Source organism: Dysidea avara, chromosome 2, assembly GCF_963678975.1.
Source record: "Dysidea avara chromosome 2, odDysAvar1.4, whole genome shotgun sequence".
Lineage (NCBI taxonomy): Eukaryota > Metazoa > Porifera > Demospongiae > Dictyoceratida > Dysideidae > Dysidea > Dysidea avara.
In genome coordinates this window covers 48,995,132-49,018,776 of record NC_089273.1, presented here as the reverse complement: position 1 = coordinate 49,018,776, position 23,645 = coordinate 48,995,132, and the positions used below count along the sequence as shown (strand labels likewise).

The 23,645-nt window shown below is 38.4% G+C and overlaps 1 protein-coding gene across 1 annotated transcript; it reads right to left on the bottom strand.

Moving 5' to 3' along the window:
* Nucleotides 1-564: 564 nt before the first annotated feature.
* On the bottom strand, nucleotides 565-21,853 carry LOC136247531 (follicle-stimulating hormone receptor-like). The gene is made up of 10 exons (XM_066039288.1): nucleotides 21,454-21,853; nucleotides 20,114-20,185; nucleotides 19,578-19,649; nucleotides 16,993-17,058; nucleotides 15,396-15,461; nucleotides 12,336-12,407; nucleotides 10,236-10,307; nucleotides 9,345-9,413; nucleotides 2,488-4,079; nucleotides 565-1,035 (listed from the first exon to the last, which is right to left on the bottom strand). Exons 1-10 carry the CDS (start codon nucleotides 21,792-21,794, stop codon nucleotides 776-778), a joined length of 2,682 nt encoding a protein of 893 aa, XP_065895360.1. The 5' UTR covers nucleotides 21,795-21,853; the 3' UTR covers nucleotides 565-775.
* Between the last annotated feature and the right edge of the window lie 1,792 nt (nucleotides 21,854-23,645).

Below are 23,645 nucleotides of genomic sequence, written 5' to 3'. Positions count from 1 at the left end.
TAAAAGTGGAGGATGCAATCCCCCCATCAGATGGTGCAAGCATATATGTTTGCATAAGGTTAAAAAATTTAGTAGTACTAGTATTGCATGTACTAGCAATTGAAATTATTTATATTTTTCTACTCAAATATCAAGTTGTAGCTGAAAGTGAAAGTACAGATTAGCCATTATTTCATTTTTGAATAGAATTGTAATTTTAAAGTTCATACATGAAGCCATTTAAGGAGCAACTTTGTGGCAGGATGTTTGGTACAATGTGAGATAACAGTCCAAAGGTTAAGAAAATGTGTGTTCATTTCAGCTCATGGCTACATGCTGATCTTCTACTAGCAGGATGTAGTTTGTGCCCACATGCAATATAGGCCCAGTGATGTAATATTATGATCTTGCTCTTATTACCATCTAAACGAATTTGTTATACAATTAACAGATTCTATTGTGATACTGAGATATGACCTGTGAGGTGTAGTTTGTGCTCACAAGACTGCATGGTTTTCACAGGCTCAAATGCACATTATTGAAATGGCCTTAGAATCACAATCTGTATAGGAACACTGACTATGGTACGTTGAAGTATCTACTGATCATATAAAAACATTACATGATAAAGTGTCACTCACACACATTATTACAAATATAAATATAATATATATTATATCCTTAAATCTTACAGTCGTGGCACTATTATGCAGCACTTCAGTAAGTACTAGTTAATGTGATACCTGCGTATAAGAAATGGATTACACTTAAAAATATACAAATACAACATTGTCTATTACACCCCATGATTCCCATTCACTGGTGTATTGTCCAATGAGTTAACACTATTGGATGGAGTGATGTCACGGTCGCTGTTGGCAACACCACTATCAATGTCACTATTAACGGATGAAGCAGGTTGGTCTTTGGGTTGTATCTCTAGAGTACCAGATCTCGGTGTGATGGCTTTGGGTTCAATAAAAAATACTACATCCAAAGGATCATCTATTTCATGTATTTCTGAGATATTTTCATGAATTGGAGAAAGGAATTTACCTACAGAAAGGAGACCTGTCATTATCCTATCATACTGTAACATCAATTGAGCCAATGACAACTATTGGGTTAATTATCTGAGATTTTTTATTACAATATTAAATACAAATCTGTTTTCAGCTTGTCAAAACAACTGAAGTATTACTGATATACGTAAGTGTGTAAAGAATCAGAATTTTACAATTCAGTAGGGACCATAGAAATAAAAGCAATGGAGCAAGGAATATCATTTACATCTGCAGCTATACTAGTGGACATTTAATTCCTACTCCAGTTATATACAGCCTGTCAATGGAAGAATCATGGCTGACGTAGGGATTAAATGTCGACTAGTATAGCTGCAGCTGTAGATGATCTCTCATTGCTTTTATTTCTATCAACTCTAGTCAAAGATAAAATCTTTTTTGTAACATACACAAATGCAATATGGTGAACTAGCTTGTATCGCATCAAAGAAAAGAATGGTATTGGATAACACAATTGAACACACATGCCCAGACTGTCAATTACTGATAAGTGAAGTGGCCACTCCACTTCATATTCAGCTATGTTTCATACAGCATTATAAATGAAGAAAAGCACAAGAAGTGACTATGATCACTCCAATCACTCCAGTGACTATGGAACTGAACATGCTCCTATTCTCAATCACAGAGCTTGAAAGCAAAGTAGCCATTTGTAAGCTATGTTCCATTCGTTATAAATGAAGAGCACTATGAGAAACGCCTCTGAAATCAATCTAGCCACCACGGCTATTACGGACAATTGTCGTGATAACCTCTAGCTACTGAAGCCATGATGTGTTACCGCAAATCAAATTATTAGCGGTAGTAGAGAAAGAAATGGGACACACGTTCACAATGAAATAAGTCCATGCTGCATGCTCTGTACCTGCTGTAGTTGATGAAAGGTCATGTCTTGGGCCAAAGCAATGTCAAACAGTAAATCAATTAAGCTCATAGCTAACCATAATCAAGTTTTGCTTTCCTGGAGGCATCAGTTAGTTAGTAAAAAATTTTGTTAAATCAATTTTTAAAACAAACTATTGAAACTTACTGGAAGGCTGTCACTCTGAAGGAATTTTCGAGTTTAATTTCGTTTACACAAAGGGAAAATAAGGCTGATTTTAGGGTGATATTCTTGGGCTCTGGGGCATTAAATCCCAAACCTTCATCATCCCTGCCATACAGTACTACCATACTGCATGATAAACAAGTTACACGTATGCAAACAATAACAATCCAGGTCTATTGTTAGAATTTTATTTACAATTCATAGGTGGACCTACATATTAGGGTTTGGTGTGACACATGTAAAGCTAGGAGGTCTGGTGGACTGACCACCCCTGAAGTTTTTGGTTATTGTTTAACTGACTGTTATATTACAATGGTTTTGATATTTTCAGTAGAAATCAACTAAAATATACACAACACATCCAATTGGTGAACATACTTTCTCTCTGTGAAAGTAGAACTGATGAAGTTGATCTAGAACTGCATGACGTCTTAGTATATCGTTGTAGCTCACATTCACTGCTCACTAGTGATGTAGTACTGGTTTTCTTATTAAATGGTACAAGTGAAGTAAATGATGATACAGATGAAGTATTATGGTGATCTTGATTTCTGCTTGGATTTATAGTTGCATTAAATGTCAGTCCTTTTTGTTGCATCTTTCTACGCTTGTGGTAATCTTTGCACAGTCCAAGGCAAGACAAAATATCACATATTTGATTACGGAAAGCACTTTGCATTAGTGAATATAGTACTGGGTTGATACAGGAATTTAATGGAAAGATGAAAATCATTATATACTTTGATGTCTGAACTCCGATAATAGGGTCACCTCCAAACAAGCCTGCTAAACCAAATATGGCAATAGGTGTCCATACTGCAAAATCCGTCACCACCAAGGTAACCATTTTTAGAGCTAACTTCAATTCTTGCCTACTGGTTAAGGATAAGGCTGTTCGTTTAACACTGATGAATAGAATAACATAACAAACTAAGATAAAGACACACACTGCACCAGTGAAGAATAACAGAAAGGCAATGTACACATCATCTGCTGTATCACTTGCATCAACTGGTAGACAAATTGAAACTTTACTATAACTACTGATGGTATCAGCAACTGGGAGAATAGCAAATAAGAAAGCAATGCTCCACACAATTACTAAGCAAACAGCTGTCTTGAAACGATTCATAACCTTTTTACTATCAAAAGTGAAAATAATTGTTGTCATTCTTTCAAATGTTATCAGACCAAGGATACAGATTGATGCAGTGCTGGATAACACAGCAAAAAACCCTGCAGTCTTACAAGCTGCGCTTCTCTCCCAATCAAAAGCTCTGTTAAAATAATTCCCAGCAGTGTCCAAATCTGCTGCTGCGATAAATATGAGATACAATCCTAAACAGAAATCTGCAGCAGCTAAATTCATTATCATCAATTGAGGGACAGTCAAAGATTTCTTTACAGCACCATACAGTAATACTGTGAAGACTAGAACATTTCCACACAGAGATATCACTATCACAAACCAGATTATGATTCTTAGCCAGAGATATTCTATTATATCATAGCATGGATGAAACGGGTCTCCGTGAGGGGTACAATCCAAAGTCATATTTGTCAGTATAAAGTTTGTAGGAATTATAGGACAATCTGTATTTGATTGGTTTAGCGTTATATTAAGACATGATAATTCTACAAGTCGTGTAGTAGAATTAGTGCAATTTTCTAGAATATCTGGGATAGTACTGTTACTATCTGGGATAGTATTGTTGCTAACCCTTCTTTCAGCACCATCACCTGGGACATGTTGTTTATAGCCCTCGTACCAGCAACAGTGAATAGCATAGTGCACCATTAACTTTTCTAATCTTGGAAACGTTTGATTTGTTGTCCAGTTCTCATTGTTACTGTACGTGTATGCTTGTGGGAATCGTGTTAATGAAGGTACTCCTCTGACATTAATCTTATGTACAGATAATCTGATGTCTTCATAGGGTAACCAAGAAAAGTCATTATGATCCAGATCCCTGTTGAACAATATTAATTTATACACACATAAAATTGTACAAATAGTAACATATTGAAACACAATTCATGTAATAATGTGAGTGGTTTTCGATAACATGGAGGTCACAATAATTTTCAACAATGAAGTCCATCAAGTCAGTGCTAAAATACTAAATGTGAATGTATCCATTCTTTGACTTTTCTCCAACCATATTTCATCACTTTTAAGCAATGCTTTATATCCTTACTATACTAGGCTAGGCACAATTTATCTATCTGAGCTATGAAATTCATGTGTCAATCGACTCAAACTGCAGTGACGCTCTAAGGGAAACAATTGATAACGTCCTTGAAAATACAGTACGTGCACATGCATAATTATTTTGCAGATGTACTTTACTAAATGTGAAAACCACTAGTCACAATCAAACAATACGGCCATACTGTTTAAGTAGGGATCACCTATAAATGACGAGCGCCGGCAAAAATGCCACGCTTTAAAAGCCAGCTTAGAAACGTCTAATGCAACGAAAATCACCTTTACATATATGTTAAAGCATAGCCGCTAGTGCTACATGAAAAATAAAGCATGAGGCGCGTGGCCGAGATGTTAATAAAGTACGAGGAGAAGCCGAGTGCTTTATTTTTCATATAGCATGAGCAAGACTATGTTTTAAATGATTTATGGAACTTTCTAGTCGTGTAGCTTCACTATACACTAGGACTCATAATTAACATGCGTTGCACAAACTATTACACACACAAACTAGTTTAACAAAGTAACTTATGCGTATTTCACCATAGTTTGGCATGGTAAACGTTCATCACATATTTTGGGAGATTTTGCTCACAACCCACAATCGATTCTATTGTGAGTCAAATAGTGAAATATTTCTGTGATATCTCCAGGACTTGTCCATTTACGTTAACAAATGTAACAGCAACGTTACCTTCTCCCACCCATCATCGAAGCATTTAGGTATGTCCATAAAAGCAATCCAGTTATAGAACTTGTATTGGCTGGAGTGATTGATCACTCAGCGCGGCGAGGTTATCAGCCTTCACCGGCTTGGGTGATTAGTCATACTGGCGTGAGCCCTGCAGGCTATTAGCCTGCAGTAGAGCACGTGGACAACTGTGCTTTATTGCCCTCAAAGAGTGCTTTATTGCACCGCAAAGAGTACTTTATTGAATGAATAAAGCACTCTTTGCAGTGCAATAAAGCACTCTTTGTGGTTGATGAAGCACTGTTGGCCGGCTGAGAGTGTACTTTATGAAATTTAAAGTACACTTTTTCCTTTGATCTCGCCCACGCAAAGTTCTATAAGGAATAATATTAGTCCATCTAACATCAAATATAGCTTAAAACAGGAAAATACTTACTGGCAGCCAGATATAGAATTTTAAATAAAACGTCTAAACTTGAAATTTTGTCTGCCTCACTCACCAACCACACTCGCAAGCCTAGAGGCCAAATGAAGCAGCGCACAGCCACCATTTTATGCCACAATAACAAACTCACCAGTGGGATGTGCCTTTTGGGGTTCAGAAGAGTGTGTGCCTTCAGCGCCTTGTCTTTTCTCTTATCTTCAACAGGCTGCTTGTCTTCTTCTTATCCAATGAAACCATATCGAGGCATTAATTCAGCACTTTTTTTAAGCAGCATGATAGATGCCACAAAATTATTAATTATTTAAGGTGCTTAGACTACGCTACTGTAGGGAGGTACCGGTACTAGATAGCTATACCTGTATCTTCACAATAGGTCACAAGATCACGCCCATTCTTTATTGTATGCATTATGGATCCATCAATCAAGACCACTTTGTCAATACCCTTTTACGCTAGCTGTACATTTATAATGGAGTAGTGACCATACACCTTCAAGTTAGCAGTCTGACTCAAGATACTCCAAAAATTGATTGAAACCACGATCTTTGGGGGCAAACACACATCTGTCTTGAGATACTCTAATACAGCAGTCACCTTAATAAAACAGTCACATGTTTATTGCTAGCTGTATATGTGACTGAATTTGACAAAACCCGGCTTCGACGCACAAAACTTTGTTAGGAGATATGGCGATTTTAAGTAATCATTGTGTAATAACTTCCCAGTGCCTACAGCTGTGCAAACAAAATTTGCACCAAGTATGCATCTATTTACTAGCTATCACTGAGTGGGTGTATACATTTCTGATACCCAAAATTAGCCCTGTTTTGGGCAGCTTTTCTCGAGTGGGTAATAACATCACAGGTGATAGTAATAGGGTGGGAGGGTGGGGGTGGATGGTGGTCTTAATATACGGGTATAAAATGGAGTAAGAAGACGATTGGAATCCAGAGGCCAAGTTTGGGCTCTCCATGGCCCTCAAATCACTCCAAATTGACCGAGAACACTATTGGTGAGCTCTCTGTGAAGTCCCAGCTCACTACACACCATTATCACAAAGCCATGGCCATTCAATGGCGCCAATCTCCCACTCGTGGCTTTGACAGGGTCGGAAGAAAGCTGCCACAGAAACCAGACTTGCCAGTCCTGAAGGAAGTACAGTGTGGAATGTGATAGTGTATTAGGCCAGCAATCCATTTCTGGTAAAAACGTAAGTTTGATTTTGTGTGCGTGGAAGCCTTGTTATGTGAAATCCGGTCACATATATGCTTTAACAAAAAAACTAAACAAACTAGTGCATTAAAAATTATTAATTTAAAAAGGAATTAGGGATCCAAGCAAGAAAAAGTAGTGCAACAAGAGATGAACGATGGTAACTATTATAGCATGGCTCAGTGGGAAATCTCCACTTTGGCATGGTATAACATTTCTTGTTTTCATTGTCAAAGTATATGGATTTCTCACCGAGCTATGCTGTCATAGCTACCATTGTTCATCTCTTGTTTCACTACTTTTTATCGCTTGGATCCCTACTTCATTTTTACATTAATACTTTCTAATATACAAGTTATATGCATGCATCATGGCAAACATAGCACTGTAACTTTCAAATTGTTCACGAATTACTATATTATTTGAAGAGATAGTGATCTCCTGGGTTTTAGATTATGACAGATGTAAGAGGAACAAAACTAATTGTTTTTGCAAATTAAATGCTGATGCAAGCTTTACAAAATATAGTTTCGTCCTTATAGTCACTTGTAATACGTAAAATACCTTAATGTGGATTAAAGTGAGTTTAAGACTCTGTATCTTGTGACAACATGGCGAGGGTCTATTATTGTTACAGTGGTCATACAAGTTTACCTAATTAGCTCAATTCCATTAACTGTCTGTTAATGTATGACTGGATTTACAGTACCAATTCAGAGGTAGTACCTATATTTAGTAATACCAAGGTAATATCCTAAAAATATACTGAATAAAGTTTATGGCAATACAGCAGAGCCCTGGTGTACACTTCATTTGACATCATAAAAATTACACGTTAAAAGCAAGAAATTTTAAACCATGTTGCTTCCAAAACTGCATTTGGGTTGGTCCTTTTATTACCTGAACTCATTAGACTCTGAGTATGTCTAGATAATTGGGATAAAAGAAGTCCATTATTTATATGTGACTGGATTTTGGAAAAACAATCCAAATCACACATTAGAAGTTTTGAGACAAACGGTTTTAAAGAATTCAAACTCTCCAAGGATAGCAAGCACGCGTATGAAATTTACACTAAAGATGCATTAATCTCTTACCTTTCAGATCACTTCCAGTACTTGTAGCTGTTTGTAGAGTTTTCCGCCAAATAAGATAGAAAATCTTAGCTGTTGGACGAGCGAAGTAGTATTACGAGTGCTCACAAGGAGGTGAGGGGTGGGGGGTGGTGGGGTGGGCAAGGGTTAGACCTCAAAATGGATGCAGACCACAACTGGAGTCCAGAGACGAGATCACAGGGCTGTGCTGGCTCCTTAGTAGCTGATATGTAGCAAAATGCACAGAAAAAACGCCAGGCCAGCATTGTCAGGCTGTCCACCAGTAAGCCACTGATCCTTGCCAAGCCAGGTCCTTCACAAGGCCTAAAGCCGCCATTCGGGCTCTACACCTCCCCCCCCCCCCCCCCCCCCCCAGAAAAGACGTCTGTTGAAACCAGCCTCGAGTTATTTGAGTGGTACTGAGTGTTAAAACTACTGATACGATAGTGTAGCTATCCACTGGTGGTGTTAGTTTGATTTGGATCAGTTTTGTAAAATCTGGTCACACATACAGAGTTTTGTTCAATTACTCTAATACAATGCACACCTTAGACAAAACACTCTAATAGAACAGTCGTTTCACTGTTCTGATAACAGAATGTTTATACTGGAGGGACCACTGTACATGATATTCTACATTAAAGATAATCTTATCCAGCCAATATTCCCTTGCATACTATATATACAGTGCTGCCCAAGTGCAACGTCGTACTCATTCACATGCACAATAATTTTGCTAGAGATTTTAAAAATAGCTAAATAAGGGGCATGGCAACTGTTTCGCTCGTGAGACAGTGTGGAAGCTGTTTTGCTCATGAGAATTGCAAGTAAAACAGTTGCTACGCCCCTTAATAGTGATATTTTAAATTTTGAGCAAAATGGCTTGTGTGAGCAAGTACGACATTGCGCTTGGGCAGTACCATACATACATTAGCTAGCACTATATCGAGTAAATAATATGTGGGAAAATCATTGATTTATACACATCAATAAATTGTGAGATATGCAATTTTAAACATTTCAATCTAGTGTACGTAGCTTGGGAAGTCAAAAGCTACAAGTTTGAAATTTTCACTGTGAATGCAGCCAACCTTTGTGTTTATTTCATTTCAATGCATGGCAAGCTACATAGCTATTGATACAACCTTAATATTGAGCAACATTTTCATGATGGTATCTGTAACACAAGCACATCACCATGGGTAATCACTATATAAATGGAAAATGGCTGAGTTAGTCATATGGTATCACTGGCCTTAATATTAGGCTCTCAAGACCACCTGTGCCACTGAAAATATATGTACAAAATATCTGGGCAACTGTCAAAGGATATTCATGTCTCTAGTCTCGTGTTTAGGCTGGGCAGTGGCATTACAAGGTGCTACAGTGTTTCCAATGGCAGGCACAAATCCCTAGAAATCTACTTGTGAAAAGCAGCCTGATCAAATCAGAGGCATGGCTATGGTGAAAAAGTGTAGAGTATTGGTGTGGCATGGTGAAAAGTGAACTTCCTGGTGTGTGCATACTTTGACGATTATCAAAAATTTGGTCACACGTTATGTACATATAACTTCATTTATCACTTACAAGTACTCAATGTGGCATCCCTTGAATGCATCCTTTTCAATAGTACGGATATGATTGTATGACAAACATCTACACAACAGACAGCATAAGATGTACACTAGTGATGACTTGTCAATTTATGCACACAGTATTTGCCTGGTGTATTATTGTAGGGTATGTATGTGTATTGTATAAAGTGTTCATTGTGACCGGTACACATATGTATAATGTGTGCACTCCCATATACTAGTACACATAGACACTACACTAAAAAGCTAAACAGCACACAAATATACACACTTCCTTCGAATCAGTATGTACGTATGTACGTATGTACGGAGAGCTCAATTGCAATGTAGTCTCACAAAAGTACGAGCAATTTTAAAACTCGTTAATCCATCACAGAGCTACCACTCTGCACAGAGTAACTACTCTACAAGCAAGCTATACCTATCTAGGCTTTTAGTGAACTCCATATTTTTCCATAAACAATTCAATCAAAATAATAAACTTGTGTAACCAAAATTCTCCATGATATCTCTAATCTAAGTATGTCCATTCGTTGTAACCGAATGTAAACAGAACTGCTGACCCATGAACAAAATTTTAGGTATGTATATATGTATAATATCTCCAGTGGCTGCAATCGTATTGGCTTGGGTGATTGCTATCAGCCTGATAAGTGTTACATAATTATTAGCTGTACATGGGAATCCAGGCTTTGCCTGATATGTAGGCCCTTGTGCAGCCGGGCATACATATCAGGCAAAGCCCTCATGCCCATGTTACAACTATTATAGAAAGCTGTTTTTTTTTGTTTTTTTTCACAGAGATAGTTGAACATTTACCTAAATACGTAATAAAAATACCTAAGGATATAATCATTGCAAATATCCTACACCAGTTACTTACAAGGTGGACAGTCTGCACATATCTTGACACATCCCATTTTCCAACCTTCTAATCTGGTTATGATGTAGCATTCTGGATAACAAAAGCCGTACATACATACAATAGGTCAGTACACTACTGCATGCAATATGTGCAGATGTGTGCAGTGTGTTTGTACATACGTATATATGTGTACGGTGCATATATGTGTGTAGTATAAACAGCTGTTCATATGTATTGGTAAACAGTCAAGACTGTGTGGAAAAAGGTATGATAACAAAATAACAAGCATAGGCCTATACAATCATACTCACAGCCATAGCCATACTACCAAATGTCACTATATGTAATAGTTCAATGGCGGATCTAGGATGGGGCATTTGGGGCAAATGCCCCCCCCCCCCCCTTCAAGAAATTGCATACAAGATCGAGATACTCTAATAGAGCAGTCAATTACTCTAATAAAGCAGTCACAATGTTCATGAGGCAGTGTAGCTTACCTATGAAGCTATAAATAGGATTTTATTTTACATAACAGACGTGATATAGTTCGTAAGGATAACTAGCTATTATTGTCGTGACCTTTTTTTTTTTTTTGGCCTTCAACTGTTTTTCAGAAAGGTGCCCCCCCCTCTTTCCAAACTCTGGATCCGCCCCTGTAGTTGTAATACACCCATGAGGTTTGTATCTGATTTGTAAACATGACACCCGAGGGCTGCAGGCCCGTGGGTGGAGTTGTTTACAAATCAGATACAAACCGAATGGGTGTGTTCTAACTGATTTGTGGTATGGGATGTGCACAGATCAAAGGCGCCCATTTGTAACACGTAACAGGAACAGGAATGCAAGGCTAATATTGGCAACGAATAATTTTACTCACTAATTACTGTATTGATGGTTAGTTAATTCATTGTTAGCTAGTTTATTAATTGGTAGCAAGAGATACCATCATGATGCCAATCACCCCAGCCATTGTACTGCTTCACATCATTTAGACGGGTGTAGCTGAAGTGTCTGATATTCATTGTTGAGTGGTGCAGCACTATAATAGCCTTGGTTAGCTTAATTTATTGGCGAAGGAGGGTGTAGTATAGATACTGACTCAGCCCAGCAGTTGTACTGCTTCCCATTCATTTGGTCCAGAGCGATTTACTTCCTTGTCAGTCCTTGATAATATTAGCCTTGTATTGTGACTTCCTGTGTTGGTCTGGTGTATGGTTTCATTTGAAGTCTTTGAACTAATTAGTGGCCAGACTGTGTGGCCAAAAGGAGGTACTTAGCCATGCTACAATTAATTGTAAACTGGTTTACAACTGATTTGTAACACTGGTGTAACATTAGCGGCAGCCTTTGATCTTCCCACTCACCATACTACAAACGTAGTTGTACACCACACAGAAACATAAGGTTTGCAATTGTGCAGCAAATCATGGCATACCCTTTTCCATTCTTTACAACTTTGCTGTAACATAAACAAACCCAAGTGCAGCAGCAAAGGGCACTGCTATCGAGTAAAAGATTTATGAAGATCTTGTATATGTGACCTAATTTTTGAAAAACATTTTTTCAAATGTGTTTTATTGGGAATTTGTTGTCTATAGGGACAGGGGAATGGACTGGCTAAGTTTCAGTTTCATAAGTTAAGCAGTGTGGGAAATACAGCACAGATGAGCAAATGAATCAATATTTACAGAGAAAGCATTGAGAAAATAATCTACACGTGCTTACATAAACCGTGACTTTACCAAGGTATAATTTATGCCCAAGGTATGCTTGTATGTTTGAGAAGGCAAATTCACTGAAGAAAGATCGTCAGTAAATTCTTTCATCACTACAACATAAACAAACATCTGTATCTCCTGCGTATGGAGAACTTTAAACTCCCTAAGAACAGGTGAACATGATGATACCCAGAATTTTTTATTGAAGTGCTAATTCACCAACCAGTGAAGTGATAAAAACTTGTGTAAATTTTTCTGGAGCTTGCATTTAAAAAAAATACATTTTATTACAAAAGTTCTATTGTGCATACTTAGATCAACGGTTTTCCTAAATTCTGTCACATTTGAACTATGTATATTTATGTGCAACAGTACACAACTGCCTTATAACTTAACTTACAATTCATGTAGCTTATAAAGTCCATAAAAGTTTTGGGGTGGAAGTTCCTGAATATTGTTATGTTCCAAATGTCTACAAGTACATGTCAAATAAACAGTGATGAACACATTAAACTTAAATGTAGACATTTATGCAAATACGTACATAGCAAAAATTGGACGTGTAGGCACATAAAACCTTAGATATTTTTAGGTGGTGGTCATGTGGTTGCCCACAATTGTGATTAAGTTTTGTACAGATGTATTTCTCTCTCGACACAGAGTTCAGGGGAACTTTATGGTAGGATGCACAAAAAACATTGCAATTAAGAGATGAATTTCCATAAGCACTGCTCCAAGGGTACGTATGTCATGAACCATTCATGAAAATTAATATGTTTCATGATCTTGTCATGAACATTCATGAACTGGTTAATTGACTAAAGTTGTATATAGCCTCACAGCTGTTTAGTGTTCTGTTGCTTCTTCTCTGAAATTCATATATAGAGACTACGTTCATGAATCGTTCTCAAATTTCTCCGGTACCAATACAACAGTGTCTGCTTACGTACTTTCATCAACTGGTCCATATAATGTCATGAGCAACTGGTATTGCTGGCTGCTACTGACCTTTGCTGCTGCTTTGTTCTTGCTGCAGATGTGATGTTGGTCTCACTGTTGTTCTTGCTAAACAATGACTGCAGAATACTGCTTATGTGTGACCAAAGGAATGAAGGCAAGGTCACATATAATAAGATTCATTGTGATAATGAAGACAGGCTTGCTTTCATGAATCTTATATTAAATGAGATTCATTGCACCAACTAAATCATGTTTTCATGAAGCTTTCATTGCAATGAAATTCATTTTGACCATCTTCACAAAGCAATAGACACACCCAGGCATGCAATGGCTTCATTTTCACAAAAGTCACAAACATACAGTGAGTTGTGCTAGTTTACTTGATGAACAGTTCTTGAATTCAACAACTGTTCATGACAAGAAAGTCTTCATGAATGTTCTTGAAAAATTTCATCCATGTCACAAAGTTGTTTGTGCACTCCACTGTATGTATCAGAGCTAACAAGAAGGCATGGACCTATATACGTTAACTCCTGTTGTGTGAAGAGACTACTTCATCTTCTGTTCTACATAAATCATACCGTAGGTGGTTTTAGAATATTACTTGAATTACAAGTGTGGAGCAATTAATCTCTCCACTTTTGGTAAGTCTTAACAGAGTTCATGTTCTCAAGCATTATTGTCAATATTTAACACTACAAAATGCACAAAACTCACACCAAGCTCTTAAAAGCAGATCACTGCTAAAATGCTTAGATGCAGTGTGATGGTTACATACAGTCACTGTGACATCTGTTACAACCGGCATTCACCATTTTAGGGCTGTTATGATGAGCTGCTGTGCAAAAACCTGCTTACCAGGTGTACACAGCATTCTGTAGAATTATATATTCTAAGACATCTTGTATCGAGGGGTTGTAGCACCATTAGTTTAAAGCATGCCAGCATAACTATGCATGTTTGTAGGCTTTTATTTCACAACCGCTGGCTTCATACGTATGTTACATAAAGTTTCTAATAACAAACGCACCCAGTTATCTGCTTGACCACCACCATAATGACGCATAACTCTTCATACCATTATGGCATAGCCATGCGATTTTCAGACCTTATTAAACATTTAATTGGCTTTGTAATACAAATTACAGAATGTAGATATTCTAACAAATTTCTGAAATATGACCCATTACTGTATGCGATGGGGTGTAGGTTGCACCAACATGTGAAGGCTAGGCCATGTGCTCCCGTGTGCAATGATTTACAAACTGTGTTTTCATATAATTACGTGACCCAGTCTGGGAAAACTGATCTTTAAAAGTATCGAGAAATGGTGTATTTAGTGTGCTGTAGCTTGCCAATGGTTGAAGCTAGGTGCACTAAAATTTTCACACGGATTATACCAATTCCTTACCTTCCAGAGTATACACTCTACAAGTAGCCAGCAGCTAAGTTTCCCGCCATTTTAGATAGTTTTTAAACTGAGGTTGACTGTATTAGGTGAGCTCCAAAAGGGGTAGGTGGCGGGTCCCGAAGGAGGGAAAGAGACTGTTTAAAAAATTGAACAGGAAGGTGTAGGGATGAATTAGGCCAAATTATGGGCTAATAAGGTCTCAAAACTGGCTTAAATGAAAGGGCCGGACTTTATTCAATATATGTACCATACAGCTATACAGCCACAAACAGTCATTCCAAGGTTGACCACATGTATAATAAGTCTGTGAATGTTTATTACATAGATTCAACTAGAGTTGGTATCAATATTCAACTTTGAATACACTCTACACATACTCTATTCCCAAGGAACTGGATAATGCAAATTATGGCAGCTCTTGTGAAGTATGAATAGGAAAAAGAACACCGCAGAAACATTATGCAGTCTCCCATACATTTTCAATCAGGCCATAATTATGGGCAAACCCACAATCAAAATTAAACATGTAGCATGAATTTGAAACATGGAGATGCAACTCGCTGTTGTTCATCACTTCAGAACAAGTAAGCTGCTGTAGCCTTCTCCAAGTAGCACAGTGAACAAACAGGCTTTGAATCAATTCGTACTTTTTAGGCTCCAAGAATTAAGCTACGAATATACCCTGCCAAATGTGTGTGTCTCCTTATTCAACAACTTTCCTACCTGGTAGAACTTTCCAAATCTATCTTATTGGAAAAGAGTAATCATGTCATATATGCATGAAAACCCAAACACAATGTTGTGAGCACTAATTACACATGATTTAAAAAAAAAACTTTCTTATAAAGGGGTGTGGCATCCATTGTGAATGAAACAGCTGCCACGCCCTTTTATTAGCAAACCATGCACAATCAGTGCTCATGACACTGTGTTTAGGCGGTACCGTGTGTGCATTAAACACTAAAAATTTCGTGTGCATGTGTGTACTTACATATGTATGTATACAGTATCGCTATAAAGCTAGCATAATTAAAACAAACTGGTCATTACAGAGTTTTATCATATAGTAGTACAATTAATAACACTTACACTCTCCCTAGCTCCACAAGATGACTAATGTTAGGCATCACTTTCAACTGATTGTGTGCCATATTCCTAATTGTGTAGTGAAACAAATCAATGATGATAACACCACTAAGATTATATGTACACACATACGCACCGTATAGAACGGTTGCACAAATAATTACATAAGACGCGCTTTAAAAAACGTGTGGCAAGAATACATGGCCACAATGCATGAAAATTGCATATTCGATTCTACTGCCACAACGCAAGTACGGATAGCTTAGATACTACAGTGTTACATTCACCCATTATAAGGTATTTATATACTAGACGGACGAGAGCGTAGCTGGTCTGGTTTCTGACATTACGATAAAATTCCGCTTTTTGCTAGCACGCTCACGAAGCCAGATGCCTATTCACGTTTACCAATGTGTTAAAAGAGCTTTTCTGAAACAATTATGAAGAAAGAAAGCAGTTTAGCCTCGCCATTTCAACTTACGGGTGGACCTGTATCGAAAATGCGTGGGCTAATATACACTATTTTCGCCATGTAGTTACAAAGCAGACCGGCTTTGCTCTCACTACTCTAGTATGTTAGTAACTGATAACAGACGATTATCAACACCGACGTAGTATGGCTGTTAGGCACTCTACAATAACAGGAAAATGAAACACGCATTTTTCCCAGCACCTGGCTGTACAAATGCCACACGTTTCAGTTGAACGCCGCACCTGTTACGTCACATGGAACCGCTCTATGAACAACAATGTTAAGACAATGTTAAGACTTTTTTCAAATTTGATCAGCACTTATAAAGCACTTGACAAAATCTTGAAGGTACAATGTTTTGAAGAAGCCATATAATGCACTATAGCAGAAGAGTTATTGAAGATGCTTATTGTATGGATGTGACCAGGTCTGCAAAAAAGAGTCTTGTGGCCTCTCCAAATTTCCAAGTTAGGGTTATAATGGTACGGTACCTTATTTACAGGTAAAAGTATGGACTTTCAGGTACATACGATTAAAAGGCTATATGATCCCTTTTCACAGATCAGGTATTAGAGTATCTCGATCTTGTCACTCAGCTACACAGTAGATCAAGCTAGTGGGCGTGGCACAATGCCTTGTTTCCTACAAAGCTAGATTGACAAGTAATGTTATGGACTGCCTGGTACATGCAATTGGAAAGGTTATATGATCACTATTCACAGATCAGGTGATCAGGTCACAATATTAGGTTTAAAATGTTAGAGTGTCTATCAATATGAAATATTTAAATACCATATAATTTTGTGTACAAATTTTTGAGGGATGTAATCTTCACAGATTTTGTTGTTACTTGGTTGTCCTTGAAATTTTTGTTCTCAAAATTAATGACTATCAGGGTTAGCTATATGTTCTCTAATAGGTAACCTCAGTGAAAAAAGAGTGATCTTCAAAAATAAAACCATGAAAGTCCACGAAAATTTCGTACCTCAAAAATTTGCATGTATATGCTATCAAAGTTTACTAGAATTTAGACGTCAATAAGTAACACAATTAATGCACTCAAGTGTACAATCTTATTGCTTGTATCGTTCAACATTGACACAATATACACTGCATACCCAAACTCACAATGTTTCCAATTTCTGTAGATATCCAAGGTATGGAACCTCTTCTAGATCATTGTTAGCAATGTTTCTTTATTTTATAAGATAAACAACAACATTATTTATAAGAATTGAATTAGAACACTCAAATGCTGATACACTACACCAAAATTTTGTTTTAAATTGAAACTGATGGATTTGTTATACCGTATTTGACCGGTTAATAGCTGCGGCTACTATAACTTTCAGTAAATAAAACCCTGTGGCTACTATGTGAAGGTGGCTACTATATGAAGGTGGCTACTATGTGAAGGTGGCTACTATGTGAAGGTGGCTACTATGTGAAGGTGGCTACTATGTGAAGGTGGCTACTATGTGAAGGTGGCTACTATGTGAAGGTGGCTACTATGTGAAGGTGGCTACTATGTGAAGGTGGCTACTATGTGAAGGTGGCTACTATGTGAAGGTGGCTACTATGTGAAGGTGGCTACTATGTGAAGGTGGCTACTATGTGAAGGTGGCTACTATGTGAAGGTGGCTACTATGTGAAGGTGGCTACTATGTGAAGGTGGCTACTATGTGAAGGTGGCTACTATGTGAAGGTGGCTACTATGTGAAGGTGGCTACTATGTGAAGGTGGCTACTATGTGAAGGTGGCTACTATGTGAAGGTGGCTACTATGTGAAGGTGGCTACTATGTGAAGGTGGCTACTATGTGAAGGTGGCTACTATGTGAAGGTGGCTACTATGTGAAGGTGGCTACTATGTGAAGGTGGCTACTATGTGAAGGTGGCTACTATGTGAAGGTGGCTACTATGTGAAGGTGGCTACTATGTGAAGGTGGCTACTATGTGAAGGTGGCTACTATGTGAAGGTGGCTACTATGTGAAGGTGGCTACTATGTGAAGGTGGCTACTATGTGAAGGTGGCTACTATGTGAAGGTGGCTACTATGTGAAGGTGGCTACTATGTGAAGGTGGCTACTATGTGAAGGTGGCTACTATGTGAAGGTGGCTACTATGTGAAGGTGGCTACTATGTGAAGGTGGCTACTATGTGAAGGTGGCTACTATGTGAAGGTGGCTACTATGTGAAGGTGGCTACTATGTGAAGGTGGCTACTATGTGAAGGTGACTACTATGTGAAGGTGGCTACTATATGAAGGTGACTACTATGTGAAGGTGGCTACTATGTGAAGGTGGCTACTATATGAAGGTGGCTACACTGTTAAAACAAGGTGTTACAGGTACACCCATCGTAAAGGTGTTCATGTACACCCATGGTATTTACAACACCCTAGGGGAGTATTGTAGCACTTGGGGTGTTGTTGAACACCACAAATGTCATTTTACTCCCCAAAAATAGCTAAGCCACTGTAAGGGTGTTTGCCTACACCTAGGTATATTGAAACCCACAATTGGATGCTTCTATTGAAAATTAGGTTATAAGTACAGTTTGCTAACTTCTATAAGAGTGACTTGGAAACAACTATGTGGTAAGTATAAGGTGTTGCAAATATATTATTGCGTACTGCTAATGTGCTTTGTTGTTGGTAGTCATTGAGTATAAATTGAAATCAACATGAAGGTTACTGGAATGCTATAGCAAGCCTACATTTCTTTTCAACAAAATGCCACCATGGAGAGCACTAGAACACGTTTATAGCTATTCCTATAACACCCTTAGGGAGTGTTGCAATGCCCTTGTAACACCTTTTAGTTGCTCCTAGAGCACCCCTGGGGAGTACTACAACTCCCTTCAAAGGAGTTTAATTTAAACAGCAGTTAGAACCCCCCCAAAGGTGATTGGATTACACCCTATTTTTAACAGTGTACTATGTGAAGGTGGCTACTATATGAAGGTGGCTACTATGTGAAGGTGGCTACTATGTAAAGGTGGCTACTATGTGAAGGTGGCTACTATATGAAGGTGGCTACTATATGAAGGTGGCTACTATGTGAAGGTGGCTACTATGTGAAGGTGGCTACTATATGAAGGTGGCTACTATATGAAGGTGGCTACTATGTGAAGGTGGCTACTATATGAAGGTGGCCACTATATGAAGGCGGCTACTATGTGAAGGTGGCTACTATGTGAAGGTGGCTACTATATGAAGGTGGCTACTATATGAAGGTGGCTACTATGTGAAGGTGGCTACTATATGAAGGTGGCTACTATGCAAAGGTGGCTACCATCTGAGGGTGACTACTATGGGCTTATGTGGCAGCAGCCCGCAGCGTTTATACAGATTCACGAGTGACTGACATTGTTTAATCATTCTTTAATAGTATCACTCATTTATAGTAAACGTCTCTCAAAAACATCATTTCCTGGTTTACAACAACTCCTTTTCCTGGTTTCTACTTCAAACGTGTCTTATCAACACTTGCATCTGTATATTCAGATACAAGCCGTGGCTCTTATCACAATAATTCCAGGCTGTAGAGCGGCTACTATCCGAGGGTGGCTATTGTATGAGCCGCAGCTGTTAATTGGTCAAATACGGTATTTACGTACTAAATACAAGTTTTCATTATAGGATTAACGTTCAACTTGCTGCACATATGTCATTCACTGATTCACTAACAACACACTACTGTAGTCTCCTTACAATGTTATTAGCTCAGTGTTGTTCATCAGGGCATTGTCATCAATTTTCTTTAGTTGATTGGTATCCAAGTACCTACAGAAATTTATGCACTGTATAGTATGGATGGTTACTAATGGTATAGTGCACTTGGATCACTCAAGGTAGTTATGACTCATGCACATGTAAACATGCAAACATGCACTATGCACACACACACACACACACACACACACACACACACACACACACACACACACACACACACACACACACACACACACACACACACACACATACACTACACTGCACACACACATGCACGCACTACGCACACACACACGCGCACTACGCACACACACACTACGTACGCGCACACACACACACACTACACACACACATAACGCACACACTACACATCACACACACACACGCACTACATATACACACACACACTACGCACACACATACTACACACACACACACGCACGTACGCACGCACACACTACGTACACACACCCACACACTACACACACACACACTACACACAGATCACTTACAGTCGTCTTAGCTTGGGGAACTGCTTCATGTGCTCATTAGTGATATTTGTGATGTTGTTTCCATTGAGGATTCTGAGATAATCAAAACACATTGTACATAACATTCCAATGCCAGTACTGATTAGAGAGTACATGGTACACCTACATATTAAATTTTAGTCTCCAAATTTTATCATAAAGGAGGCTGCCCATTAAAAATACCACATGCCTGTTCTTCTAAAAAAGTACTGCAGTATGTTTGTCATCTCATGCCACACATGTCCTCATACCAAAAATTTAGGTTTAATACAGAAAAATAATTATGAAAATATGGTAAATAATTCTCATAGCTAGTGCCATGTTCATGTCTTATAAGGCTCATGCCATGAGGCAACACAAAACATGACAATCACATGTCTGTAACATTGATAACACATGGGTGGATAGGGACAGGGGAAGGTGTATTGGGCTTGTTTCTACAATATGATTACACTTACGTACTCTTTATGGAATGAAAACAGTGTTGTATATAATATTTGAACACCAAAGTGGCCCACTACAACAGACTTAAAGATCAACTCACATTTTGTGCTATATATCTAGTTAGGCCCCTATTTGGTGATTATTAGTTTCTCATCCACCGCCCGCATCCTTCTTAAGCTACCGCATGGTAAGCCATTATTTACTCTGCGCATGCTCAGAAGAACACGTGATACCAAACTGTTATAATTTTTGTTGATGAACGCTACAATGCGCTATATATCACCAGGAGAACTGTTGTTTTCCTTAGCAAATTGCTGCAGTACCAGTTGCAATCGTGCTCTATCGACTTCATCAAAGCAGGCTTTCAGTTGACTGTCGAAAAACAGTTGGCGATCACGAAAAGTAGTGAAGGAAATGTTTGTAGTAAGAAAAAAAAGACAATTTGGACAAGGTCTGTACATCAGTGTGTTAATATTATAAAATAATGGTAATACCCTCCCGCCCGCATCATAATAATTAGAAAGGCTGGATGAGAAACTAATAATCACCGAATAGGGGCCTTAATTGTATGATAGGTGTACATTGTGTAGTATCAATAGTGTGACTATGCCTGGGGCTAGCAACTCCAAAAGTCCCGTACAAGATTTCAGATTTTATGGCTAGTACAATATGCCGACTCACACTGTCACATGATGTTAAGTACCCGGAAATTCTATTTGTACGAGATTTCAAGAGTTGCTCAACTCTGCCCACGGCCCATTTGTGAAGGTCTGGCAGTAGCTACACCACTACTATGACTACATGTAGGCACACTGAATAATGTAGCTGGTTCACCTCACACTGTCGTAGCTACTACACTACAATATGATTACACTTACAAACATGTGATGTTTTCATACGCCGCATCTCCAGACACATTAACCGGTAGCCTATCCAACATGGTTCTGTTTAATAATGTCGTATTATTACTGAAGTTTTCATCATTGCTGAAGGCACAATCGATCGTATAGCTGTCTCCTACATCGTCTTCGTAGCAATCGTCGTACGCTTGACGGTACAAAGCAAACAGTTGACCAACAATGATGCTAGAATTCGTCTCACACGTACACCCATGTTCCTCGAACACGTCGCGGTCCAAGCTCGGATCGTCGTTACAGATAACCCCACGAACTATCGCAAACCGGATGACAAACAGAACAAGGAATAGTAACTTCCCCATGATGAAGTGCCCTAGGAAGTGTTTAGGGCGAGGCTACAAGGGGGAATATTATTTCATATCACGTGCTTCATAAAATTTAAATAAATAAATGCGGACAAACATTACGCGCGCCCTTCTTAATTTTAGTTGCAGCTATAATTTATAGAACACTAGAAAATGAACGCCTCTGCAGAGAGACTGAAAATATCCATTGTTTTCGTTTGCTCCGTGGCCAGTGCTTATATACGTTGGCTGGATATGTAATTGACCATACCTTTCCAGCTACTGTATAAATCATTAAGTCTAAGTCCTTGAAACTAGGTTAGGTAATCCTAAGGCTGCAGCACATGTTGTTGTAGATCTTCAGTGCTGGTCACTGTAAAGTGTTAATAATAAAAAAAAATAATAAAAATATTAAAAATGAAGACAGAGCTACTGTATGTAGCTAGTATAGTTTTGACACTCTTGACCCTGAAGCACATCCGAAAAATCATTCTCTGCCAGCTCAGAAAGTTCCCAGACATACTTCAACAAACAGTTAGCTACATGATTCGTAATCCTGTAATTGTCACGTTACCAGTTAGGCACTTACTAGATAAGTAGTGCTTTCAATTGACACTACTGACTATGGAATGATGTATGAATGAGATGATTAACTTTACACATGCAATGTTAGATAATTAGACATGTTTTATTCTTCCTGTGGATCAGTATTCTCTATGGCATTATATTTTGTTATGAAGTATAAGGCCAGGCAAACTTGATTACTTGTTTCTCATCCACCAAATTTGGGATTTTCATGCGGGAGGGAGGTCATTTTTCATTATTCATTATTGAAGAAAATGCTCCAAATCACTGCTGAAATAGGCTAACTTTATTTCTCTATATATCACTATAAAGGTTAGCTAAAGCTTCTGATACTTGCATTTTACTTCCTTTGCTGACCTCCAATTCACCTTTCCTGTGCTATAATGATAACTAGTCTTGTCAGCCTCTAAATACACGTGCACGTGATCAAGACACACGATAGTGTGTCGTGCGGTCCAAGAAGCCGGCGCGCCACACCATGAGTATATTGACAGGAAGAAAGAAAACGTCATTTTCACACTTTTGTATATCGGTGATAGCTTATCCGATTGAAACCAAATTTGCTGCAGAGTTGCCCGCCAGCTAGGGGAGTCTACATTCCAAATTTGAAGGAAATCACTCAAGCCATTTCCGAGATATGAGCGGCCAAAATTTCGTTTTTTTTTCTTCGTTTTTTTCTTCTTCTTCTTCTTCATCTTTTCGCACACTTGCAAAAATTGCTATAAAACGCCAACGCGTGCTCCGATTGCCTTGACATTTGGCACACAGAAAAGGAGTCCAAAGGCGCATCCTAGCATCAAATTTGGTGAAAAAATCCGATGAATGGTTCAGGCGTTATGACCGATTATTCGCGTAAAACAAGATCGATTTGTTGTCTCGCCTACAGGGTAAACCGCTTCATGGAATGAGCTGAAAATTGCTATGTAGATGGAGTAACCATCGTAGGAGTACCTTTTGGTGGTTTGAAAGGAATCGAGATTAAGACCACGGAGATATGACACAAAACCCAACCTGTGTCACAATCACGCGATCGATTTTTAGTAATAAAAAAGTATTAGTTTTTACGCCTACTAGGCAAACCGCTAAGAGCAATGAGCTGAAAATCGGTGTATAGCTGGAGTAATCTTCATAGAAAGTCATTGCAGTAGTATAGAAGAATTGGATTACAAACCACTGAGTTATGATTCGAAAGCCAACTCTGTGTAGCAAATGCGAGATCAAGATACTCTAATAGAACAGTCACCCTAATAGAGCATTCAGCTAATTTATTTACTCCATTATAGA

Excerpts from the sequence above, each read along its gene's own strand:
- LOC136247531 (XM_066039288.1), bottom strand. The coding sequence starts at position 21,794 with ATGGGGAAGTTACTATTCCTTGTTCTGTTTGTCATCCGGTTTGCGATA. Across the intron at positions 17,059-19,577 it reads AACACTGAGCTAATAACATT|AAACATTGCTAACAATGATC; the intron begins GTAAGGAGACTA and ends TATAAAATAAAG. Across the intron at positions 12,408-15,395 it reads CTTGTGGAGCTAGGGAGAGT|ACATTTGGAACATAACAATA; the intron begins GTAAGTGTTATT and ends ATGTACTTGTAG.